General features: G+C 40.5%; 1 protein-coding gene across 3 annotated transcripts in view; it reads right to left on the bottom strand.

Moving 5' to 3' along the window:
• The window catches only part of KIF16B (kinesin family member 16B), a 197,056-nt gene that overhangs the window by 21,697 nt on the left and 163,232 nt on the right, over positions 1 to 12,127 (bottom strand). For all 3 annotated transcript variants that reach the window (XM_067469750.1, XM_067469744.1, XM_067469745.1), the window contains one exon: positions 7,048 to 7,131. In XM_067469750.1, coding sequence (XP_067325851.1) covers positions 7,048 to 7,131 — 84 coding nt within the window. The remainder of the gene's footprint in view (positions 1 to 7,047; positions 7,132 to 12,127) is intronic.

Genomic DNA, 12,127 nt, shown 5'->3' with positions numbered 1-12,127 from the left:
AGTCATAGGTCAGAAGCTTATTAGAGCACTATGAAAGCAAAAAAATTGTATTTGTTTTGCATTAAGTGCGGTTCCTACTTCAAACCGTCATTCCACAAGACTTTGCAAAGACCCTTTCAGAGATGTTGTAGACAAGTGATCTTTTGATTGTTATGCAATAGGTGAGTGTATAGCAATGACAACTGTTGTATAGTTGGTCAAGCAATTGTGGGATCCAATGTAACTACACTGTCAAAAACGTATGCTAGAGAAAAGACAATGGCTTTACTTCCCGTGCTAAGACGCTTGTGTTTGGGTGTTATCCTTTTAGATCAATGAAAGAGGATCTTAACTAAGGTGCTTTCATCTCAGTGAGAAACGCAGTACTCCTTCGGACTACAACTCTTACAATTCTTCGTTATCATGTGGATACAAAATTGTGGGAGATTTTACTCAATACTGTAATGCTGGCGTGTTTCCATTTAATGCGGCATATCTCATTAAGAGCCACATCCACTGTTTTAGTGTGGTGAGATATGCCCAGTGTGGAATACATCTCACCACACTAAAACAATGGATGTGGCTCTTAATGAGACATGCCGCATTATCACGGGGTGTCTGCGCCCTACACCACTGGACAAATTACACTGCTTAGCCGGTATTGCACCACCTGACATCCGCCGGGAAGTAGCAGCCAATAGTGAAAGGACCAAGGCAGAGACATCTCCAGCTCATCCCGTTTGGGTATCAGCCAGCACGTCAACGACTTAAATCAAGAAATAGTTTTCTAAGATCTACAGAGACACTCACTGGAACACCTCAGCAAGCGAGAGTCCAAAAGTGACAGGCTCAAACCCAGAACCTCAACCAATGGCTGATACCAAATGAGAGACTCCCTCCTGGGCACACAGAGGACTGGGCAACTTGGAAGGCGCTGAACAGACTGCGCTCTGGCACCACAAGATGCAGATCCAACCTTAAGAAATGGGGTCACAAAGTGGAATCCACGACATGCAAGTGTGGAGAAGAGCAAACCACTGACCACCTGCTGCAATGCAACCTGAGCCCTGCCACATGCACAATGGAGGACCTTCTTGCAGCAACACCAGAAGCCCTCCAAGTGGCCAGCTACTGGTCAAAGGACATTTAGTCAACTATCAAGCTCGCAAATTTTCTATTTTGCCTGTTTGTTTGCTTTGTTCTGTTAGAAATGTAATATAATTGACTGGTTGCCCTGACACGACAAATAAATATCCCATTTATTTCCCCTTCCCTGATAAAGAAAGATTTTCTTCACTGATCCCTGCTACTGGGAGGCTAACATACATATTAAAATCACATGGATATGGATCTTTCCCACTGGATGACTAACTCTACAGTATTCTCAAATGGCATGGAAGGGAGAGTTTACATCACAGGATAGACGATGGGGCCACCGTGTGTCCTATTTGGCAACAGGCATGCCATGCTATTGTGATGCCTGCCGTGTTCTGTTTTATATGTAGAAACAAGGCTGAACGTTGTAACTACCAGATTTGTACTCACTGCCTGCAAGCAATGACATTTTGTCAGATTGCCTGCAGGCAACTTTTTGCTTACCAGAGTAAACAGGAAAACAGACAGATACCCAATTTCAAGGCTGGCAGAGAACACGTGGAGCAATTTGTCAATTGTTTCAATTTTTCATTCTTCTACCAAACTATCAATAAATAATTTGACAAAATATCAATTAGTAACTGGAAACTTAATATGCTTTCTACAGCTCCCTTACCTGAATACACACACACACACACACACACTAGCCGAACCCACACATTGCTGTGGCCCAGTCTGTGTATATGTGCTTTCTGTGTGTGTATATTTGTGTATATGTGTGTGTTTGCGTGTGTGTATATATATATATATATATATATATATATATATATATGGCTTTGCGCATGCATTATAATGTATTTTTAATTTTTTATTGTTGTTGTGTTGTTTATTGATGTATTGGGTCTCGGCCTCTTGTACGCCGCACCGAGTCCTTCGGGAGATGGTAGCGGGTTATAAATAAAGGATTATTATTATTATTATTATTATTATTATTATTATTATTATGGCTTTTAAAGTCCCGCTGTGTTTTTCTGTGTTTTTATGAGTGATGGTCACTTGTTGGCCTGATAGGTGTATTGTGTCCAAATTAGGTATCAGTTCATCCAGTGGTTTTTGAGTTATGTTAATCCCACAAACAAACATTACATTTTTATTTATACAAATTATTATTTGAAACACAACAAGATTAGTACACAGCAAACATGATCACTCTGCTGGCTGTTGTATTGGATCACACAATGAACACTTCCCAAGTGTCTAGGACTGTGTGATGTATTGGCAAATAATGCGTGCAGATCCCAGTAGGGTGACAGATGGTGATTTTGCCAGCGCCAATTGTGTTTAAGTGCAAGCCAAGGTCTCGAGGAACTGCACCCAGGGTGGTCACCACTGGGACCACCCTGACTGGCTTGTGCCAGAGTCTTTGCAGTTTGGTCTATAAATTCTCATATTGTGTAAGCTTTTCCAGTTGCTTCTCGTCAATCTCGTCAGATTATTATTATTATTATTATTATTAGCCCCCCCCCCCCGGGCCACGCATTGCTGTGGCCCAGTCTGTGTGTATGGGTTTTGTGTGTGTATGTGTATATTTGTGTATATGTGTGTTTGCATATACATGGCATACCTCAGCCGCAATGCAACGCAGAGCCTTCTTGCAGCCCTCAGAGGACCCTCCTCTTTTGCCGGACACGCAGCTCACCCCAGCCCCGGTGTGGGACAGGGCATGCTCACGTAACGGCAGACGACGGATAGAGAAGAGCCGCTCCAAGTTCCGCGGGGCCTCCTTCTCCACCCGGTATAGCATTAGCTTAACTCTTTTAGGTTTTTAAAATGACATAACAATAAAACTAAGAACATTTTCGGAAATCTAATAGATATGACTTGGACCCCTTACAAATTTTTCAAAACACTTTAGAATCTAATAAGGGTTGCATGAATTTCGTAAATACAAATGATGCAGATTTCTCCTCTGTTGCGCCAGCTCCACTGGCTGCCAATCAGCTTCCGAGCACAATTCAAAGTGCTGGTGTTGACCTATAAATCCCTAAACGGCTCTGGCCCTATTTACCTGTCTGAACGGATTCTCCCCTATGAACCATCAAGGTTGTTAAGATCTTCTGGAGGGGCTCTGCTCTCGGTCCCACCGCCTTCGCAATCGCGTTTGGTGGGGACGAGGGACAGGGCCTTTTTGGTGGTGGCCCCTTGGCTTTGGAACTCCCTCCTGATGGAGATTAGATCTGCCTCTTCCCTCCTGACGGTTGGTGGGGACGAGGGACAAGGCCTTCTCGGTGGTGGCCCCTCGGCTTTGGAACTCCCTCCCGATGGAGATTAGATCTGCCTTTTCCCTCCTGACGTTTAGAAAGCTGGTAAAGACATGGCTTTGGGATACTGCATTTGCAGAGTGATGACAGAGTCAATAACTGCTGACCTTTCTGGCGGATGGCGATGAATTTGTGTTTCATTCTGATGAACTGATTTTTGCTGTAACTTGTATGAATTGTATGATTTGTATTTTAATGTATTTTATATTGATGATTTATAATGCTTTTCTTATTGTATTGAATCTTATGTTGTTAGTCGGCCTGAGTCCCTCCTCGGAAGTCAAGAAGACCGGGTTATAAAAACTCTAAATAAATAAATATAGAGTTCTTCATATTTCTAGTGTTTATTTTAGACTACTCCAAAGATATCTATGAAGTTCTATGAGTATGTGCTTGTCAATGCCTTTCACACTAAAAAGCTATCAGGGAAGTGTACATATATGAGTAAAACTGCAAACCACCTATACCACATGATGTGACCTATGAGAGTATGAGACAAAATGCAATTATAGGAATCAAAATACATTCTGAATAACTATTTTTAAAGTTGAAGGTAAATTACGTAGTATTTTATATTTTGCATAGAAACAGTGATACGCTGTAGATGTTTAACTACAGGGACAAATACAATAGTTTGGAAAATGCAACAATTTTCTTTCCAACCCCATTTTACTGCAGCCAATGGCCGTCATTTTGTGACAAGTAACATTATTGTACATGAAATACTTGTTGCTGAAAGGGTTAAACTGAAACTACTGTGTATTGTGCACAATTTCAACATGGTCAGAAAAACCCAACTTCTTTAATAAGTGACAACTTGAGAAGTGTTCATTTGTTCAGGAAGTAATGGTCTAAACCAGGGGTCCTCAAACTTTTTAAACAGAGGGCCAGGTCACAGTCCCTCAAACTGTTGGAGGGCCAGATTATAATTTGAAAAAAAGAATGAATGAATTCCTATGCACACTGCACATATCTTATTTGTACTGCAAAAAACATTTTAAAACAATACAATAATTAAAATGAAGAACAATTTTAACTTATTAGTATTTCAGTGGGAAGTGTTTGCTTGCTTTTGGCTAATGAGATAGGGTTGTTGTTCTTGTGTGCTTTCAAGCACTTTCAGACTTAGGTTAACCCTGAGCGAGGGCTGGGTCAATGACATTGGAGGGCCATATCCGCCCCCTGGGCCGTAGTTTGAGGACCCCTGTTCTAAACTGTCTGCAGCTGTACTGTCACGCAAGCCCTTGTCTTGTATTTGGTTCAAAACACACAAGGCCCTCCACTAACTTGTTTCAACCCTTCCTTCCTTCCTTCCTTCCTTCCTTCCTTCCTTCCTTCCTTCCTTCCTTCCTTTTTTGTGCATTAGATGGACCCATTCAAAGTTCTGCATGCTGGGCTAAAGTATTCCCAACTATATTCAACAATCTCTATACAAAAATGGTTCTTTCTTCAATCACAGAGATGTAGAAACAATACATGATGTTCAATCAGGTTAGACTGTGTGAATAATCTAGGCAAAAAGGGGTAAAACAGTATAAAAGCAACAGATAACGAAAAGAATGACAGAAGGCAGGTTTAAAAAGGTCAAAGCTGTCAATACTGATATTTTCCTCCTGAAAATCTTTCTTCAACTTCCCTAAAGTACAATTTTGAATGCTGAGAAAGAAAAACACTGGCAGTCTTGCCCCAGTATGATCCTTTTTAGATCCCTCAATCAGCTATAAATGTAGTGTAATATTATAAATATAACTGCTCTGACAATTTGAAACATTTATTTATAATCAACTTTAATGGCACTATAAACGCAAGAAGAAAATATAAAGCTTTGTTCTGAACATGACATCTCACTTTTTCCCCCGCTCCTTGAAATATGAGGTGCATCAAAACAGAGTATAAATAAAGCCCAATGAAATGTAAATAGTGATACCCGATAAATGATTGGGGAAAAGCACAGTAAGCATGTGTTTACATAATTTGGGTTCTGAAAAACTGAGGTTCTGAAGTAACCTTTACAGCCTTGACACACTGGAAGAGTAAGTTATGCATTGCAAAGATCTCAGCTTAAATCTCTTGCCATTTCCAGCCAAAAGAATGTAAGAATCATGACATCCATCAGTGACTATGGAAATCCAGCGTGAGACAGACTATCCAGGCTAGGTAGACTAATACGAGGCCTTTATAAAGCAGGTTCAAGCAATTTCATGAAATGTGGGTGATATGTTAACTCAGTGTTTCTCAACCTGGGGGTCGGGACCTCTGGGTGGGTCGCGAAGGGGTGTCAGAGTGATCTCCAGAGACCACCAGAAAACACAGTATTTTTTGTTGGTCATGGGGGTTCTGTGTGGGAAGTTTGGCACAATTCTATCATTGGTAGAGTTCAGAATGCTCTTTGATTGTATGTTAGCTATAAATCCAAGCAACTACAACTCCCAAATGTCAAGGTCTATTTTCCCCAAACTCCACCAGGGTTCACATTTGGGCATATTGAGTATTCATGCCAAGTTTGTCCAGATCCATCATTGTTTGCATCCACAGGGCTCTCTGAATGTAGGTGAACTACAACTCCAAAACTCAAGGTCACTGCCCACCAAACCCTTCCAGCATTTTCTGTTGGTTATGGGAGTTCTGTGTGCCATTGTTGGTGGAGTTCAGAATGCTCTTTGATTGTCGGTGAACTATAAATCCCAGCAACTTCAACTCCCAAATTACAAAATCAACCCCACACCCCACCAGTCTTCAAATTTCGGCGTACCGTGTATTTATGATAAATTTAGTCCAGTAAATGAAAATACATCCTGCATATCAGATATTTACATTACGATTCATCACAGTAGCAAAATTACAGTTATGAAGTAACAACAAATATAATGTTATGGTTGGGGGTCACCACAACATAAGGAACTGTATTAAGGGGTCACGGCATTAGGAAGGTTGAGAAACACTAGCTCCTCCAGATGTTCTGAGCTTTAATTTTCTGAAGTCCAACCCAACATGGGCAATGGTAAGTGATCATGAGAGTTGCTGTCCAAAACATCTGGAGGTACAATTATTGGGAACCACTGATGTGAAATAATTACATAATTATATTGCACTACTTCAAACAAAAACATAGTAAGTTTACAAGACATTCAGGAGATATCCTTAAATCCTTCTTCCCTGCTTCTTTCCATTCTTGGCCAGTCCCTAGATGGCTTGACTAGCCCCTCAGTTTTTAGGACCCAAAGGTCGTTTTTTGGCTCCAAAACTTGGATTAACCTGAACAATACTTCCCTCTAGTACATATCTGGCCATTGAATTGCTAACATTCAACTTTGCACATTGAAACACTGACAGTAATAAATATTCAGAGTACTAGGTTTCTTTAAAATCTTGCTATTCTAAAAAATCAACTCACGTATATCTTCTTAGCTCCAAGATTAAAATACCTCCTATTATCTCCCAAGATGCTTCCCAACAGGAGCAGAACAGTATTTCTGATGTACAAGTCTCATAACGGTATGATCTAACACTGCCATTTCTTCTCTTAAATGAAGCAGCAGCAATTGCAAAGTTGCCTATATACCATTTAATTTCTATTGCAGTTCCTATTGGTCAAGCAGACAGAATCATATAAATATACTTACATAAAACCGCTTTAGAGAAATTCTATTACCTCTAAGTGATTCCGGCGCTCTGCAATGACTCGTTCATCCTTGTTTCCGAAGAGTTTCTTGGGAGGGAACTCTAACTCTGTCAGCTTTGAGAGATAATAGGAAATGAATCAGTTGAGATATGTTTCTTAAATGCTAGGAAGCAGATGCAGAGGGGGGGAAAGATGAATATTACTTATTTATTGTTATATTACTTATATATTGCTATTCATTTAAAGAACTTTTACCTTCCTCCTTTACGAATGAACACTCTAAAAGCTTACAAAAAGCAGCTATAAGAAGGTTCCTGCTATCAGACTTACATTCTAAAAGATGCAACAGAAAAGGGAATCTGAGGAAGGAGTTGAGAAGTGGGTAGGATGCAAAACATTCACTTGGCAGAGTCAATATTTAGAATCTATATAAATAAAAATGTAATGTTCGTTTGTGATACCATCAGAACTCAAAAACCACTGGGGGAATTGACACCAAATTTGGACACTGGGCACTATCTCAAGCAAGCCATGTTCTCCACTCAAAAAAACCCCAAAAAACACTTCTCCCCCCTCCCCCCTTAGAAAGACGTCCAACTTAAGCCTCAGGGAGGGAGAGTGAGGGAAGGAGTGCATGTGCATGGCCAACAGGCTCCCATGGAGACTCTCTGTTCAGAAGCTGGAGGAAAAGCCCTCATCCCCACAGGCCTGCCTTAAAATATCTCTCCAGACCCGACTAATCTACCGCTGATGGGATGGATTCGGGAGAAAGGAAACTCTGCGGAAGCAAAAGCAATCAAGCTCAGAGCAGATCCCTTGATAACCCAAGCTCAGAATACAGAACCCCCTCTTCATGTCAGGCAGGAAGACCACATTCAAGCCCACCCAACAGATGGCCATCCAATTCCAACCCCATTCTGCCAGGCATATAGGATCAAATAGCATAATAATAATAATAATAATAATAATAATAATAATAATAATAATCCAAAATAATACATATATCAACTCTAATAGGCTTTAAGTCAATGATATGACACATAAAAATCTATCCCAAAGAACTACAAAAAATTGAACTAGCCCAACGAATCCATACAGCTATGTAATAATTGGTAATATATATCTATAAATTTATATAAACTTTTCAAAATATTTTTGAGAACAAAGGGGCCCTTTGATGCCACGCATGGAAGGATGGGCACGGGCAACCCTTTGAAGTATAGGAAGGGGCCCCAAAGGCCATCCAGTCCAACCTCATTTTACAGTAAAGGAAGACACCATCAAAGCCCTCCCGACAGATGGTCAACCAGTTGGGAGTCCCAGAGGCCATCCAGTCCACCCCCCTTTGTCTGTCTGTATGTCCATTCATCCTTCAATCCATCAATCACTCCATCTACATATCTATCTACCTACTACCTACCAACCTATCTATGTTCTATCCATCTACCTTCTGTTCCATCTATCAATGTCCCTTCCATCTGTCCCTTCTGTCTATTGCTTCAACTGGAATTCCTCTCTTATCTGAGGACCACAGCAACGTGTGGCAGGGTACAGCTAGTATTAAATAATTGAAATTAATTCAGCAATATCAAATACTGGATCATTGCCATTAGCGCTCTTAATTGAATTCATAAATGTATTAAATTATCATTACTTAGTTAGTTGACCAAAGTTTTAGTTTCCCAACAAAGCCCGTAATACAACTGTTGTCTATGTCTTGACATACATTACAATGTTGTCAGAATGGGAACAGCAGTTCTAAAGCACCCACTGTTTTTTCAACCTCTTTTTCAACCTTCCATCTCTCCTTCTCTTCCTTCAGCCCCCCTACCCACAGCAACACGTTGTCAGGAGTCAATTTCTGACGGCATGAAGTCATTACAAATTCCCTCCGTGACATCCTGACTGAATCATTCTGGCTGCCTTTTCTATCTGTGACATTTTGAAGCCAGCTGAGGGCGCTGGAAACCTTGTATTGGAACTTGTGAAACAACAAGCTCTAATAAGGAAACTGATAAGAGGGGGGAGATGGGCAGGAAAGGTGTATAAAAGGAAGTGGTGGTGGGAAAAAGTCAGTAGTGTCTTTCTTTGCTGCAGAGATACAATCAATATATTCATTTCCAAGCAAAACCGGCTTGTGAGTGATCATTTAATATTGCTATATAAAACCTACAGTCTTACACATGTACACTATTCACTTCTTCTTCAAATGCAAAAGTTATTAAAAGTTAATAAGGAATGTGTGGAAAGGTAGCATGTAACAATATATTTATTTTAACTAACAAACACTTGTCATTTGTGACTAATCTATAGCCAGTCACTTCTTGTTATAAGCGATTGACTAAAGATTAGTCAGTGAATCACAAGACTGAAGAATTCTTGATCAGAAATGTTTTGTAGAATGTTCTTCTCATCCTTCCTTCATTTTCTACAGAAATGAGTTACTTATTCCACACTATCTAACTCCCCATTTCCAGCAAAATATTACAAAGGGATTCAAAGGAATTTACTACTAAGTAGAAATGGGATGGGCATGGATTTGGCAGAACAAATTGTCTAGAAAGTCGCAACTCCATCATCACCAAACACTCCAAAGCAAGTGGCACACTGAAGTAGTGGCTGTGTGAAAAACAAAATTGGGAGGGCGATCTCTACTTGATCATCCAAAAATTATTATTGTAGGAGCAACAAGAAATTGATAATAAACAATGAACCCCAAATATCAGCAATAGGCAAGAGAGATAAGAATTCTGACTGTTCTCCCCACCTCTGAAGAAGATGCACAATGAATTGGTGATAGAAGGGGAATACCAACCTTTTGGATCTAAAGAGTATTTACATTCGGTAAGGTATATGAGTGCTAAGCAAATAAATGATTTTCCCCTCCCATTCTAAACTTTACATTTCTAGCTTTTTCTGTTCTTCACCAATTGCTCTGCAATCCCACTTCTTTAAATCTTTCATAGCTATTCTTATGGTAGATTTACAGAACTAACCCATTCCCCATTATCGAAAGAGCCATGTGATACATTTCAATTTATCCTAATTCTTCTTCTTCTCCTTAGGCCATGATGTCTTTCTAAACCTGTTAGAAGAAAAAGCATCCACCCTAATGAAGTTTAAGAAGCCAATTGTAATATGCAGATAACTTCAGCATCACTAAGGCCTCTTCTACAATGCCCTATATCATCCAGGATAATCTGCTTTAAAGATTATATGTGTCTCCACTGCCAGATAATCTGGGATCAGATCCTGGCATATATGGGCAGTGTAGAAGCATTCTCAGAAAAGTTAAACAATGTTAGAAGAAGAAGGAACCAAGTAATCAATAATTTACTTGCCAACTCCTGACACTGCCATATAATCCAGTTTAAAGCAGATAATGTGGGTTTTATATGGCAGTGTATATGTGGCCTTTCTCTCCTTCACTGGATTTTTCTTTCTAAAATGAATTATAGAAAGGTTTAATAAGCCATATTTTTACTGAACCAAAGTAGCTTCCAAGCAAACAAAGTGATGTTTAAGGTAATGGGAACAGAGAATACTAAAACCAAAAAAGTACTGATGTTTACAAACTCATGTTTTGTGCAACACCTTGTGACATTAATGTGAATATAAGTGATTTTAATGTTTGTATATATTTATGTGTCAGCTCACGATAGCTGGGCTCAATGATTACACGAGACTTCCATCATAATCAAACAGAGAACTTTACTATCAGATACTAAGACACAAGAAAGCCGGGATTGCCTGGTCGCGTCAGGCAAACCCTTATATACACTCCCACTTGTTCAAATGATGAACTCCCGCCAAACCCAAAACCCCGCGCAAAAGCTTCCCACCACCAGGCAACTGCCTCCCTCCAAGGCCACCAGCTGCAGGGTCCTTATCAGGGTGAAGTGTCAGGAGTCTAGTTTTCGGCGCCAAAGTCTGGGCTCCAGAAACTGGATCCTGACATTTATGGTATTATTATTATTATTAACTTTATTTATACCCCGCAAAATCTCCCAAAGGACTCAATGCGGCTTACAAAGGCCAAGGCCGCCGACAATCAACAACATACAATACACAATAAACTCATAAGCAAATAATAAAACATCAAGCAAAACAATAGAACAGTAAAACAATGACACCGTGATGCCATTAAAACCTAAAGGCCGGGCCAAATGTAATGGTTAAAATTTAAAAGTGCTGAACTTGACAGGTAATATGTAGAGGTATTGCAATGGTAGGTGCAATGTGCAGATAATCCTGAATCTCTAGCAAAGTGCATTTGGGACTTGATGCCAGGAGTTTCCTATTCTGGAAAGGCACACTGGAACAGCCAGGTCTTAAGGCTCTTCCTGAAGACAGCCAACGTTGGGGCTTGTCTGATGTCCTTGGGGAGAGAGTTCCAGAGTTGCGGGGCCACCACAGAGAAGGCCCTGTCCCTCGTCCCCACCAAACGCGCCTGCGACGCAGGTGGGATCGTGAGCAGGGTCTCTCCAGATGATCGGAGCGTGCGGGTTCATAGATGGAGATGCGGTCACGCAGGTAGGCAGGTCCCAAACCGTTTAGGGCTTTGTAGGTGAGCACCTGCACCTTGAATTGGGACCAGAAGATGAACGGCAGCCAATGGAGCTCCTTAAACAGGAGGGTTGACCTCTCTCTGCAAGGAGCACCAGTTAACAACCTGGCCGCCGACCGTTGGAATTTCTGAGCCGTTTTCAAGGGTAGCCCCACGCAGAGCGCATTACAGTAGTCCAATCTGTAGGTGACCAAGGCATGGACCACCCCGGCCAGATCAGCCTTCACGAGGTACAGTCGCAGTTGGACCACCTGCAATTTTGAAGTGCAGACCCAAATAAAGTGCATTATAACTATTATACAAGCAGTATCAGTATAGCAAAATATTCTCTTGACAATAGTTAGTAAAAAGTACCCAAATCACTACAGACACCTTTTTATTACAAATGAAAACAAAGAGCCTATGTTTCAGTACCAGTAATATAGCTTTGATTATTTTTTAAAAAGAAGAAGCAGAACATGAACAATTTCTAATCTTTCATTGTTAGCTTCTTGTGCATTGCTATCAGTATTCATAGAGAAATGTATTAAAATAATGTCATCT

This window comes from Anolis sagrei, chromosome 1 (genome assembly GCF_037176765.1).
Source record: "Anolis sagrei isolate rAnoSag1 chromosome 1, rAnoSag1.mat, whole genome shotgun sequence".
Lineage (NCBI taxonomy): Eukaryota > Metazoa > Chordata > Lepidosauria > Squamata > Dactyloidae > Anolis > Anolis sagrei.
This window is presented reverse-complemented; position numbering and strand designations above follow the sequence as displayed.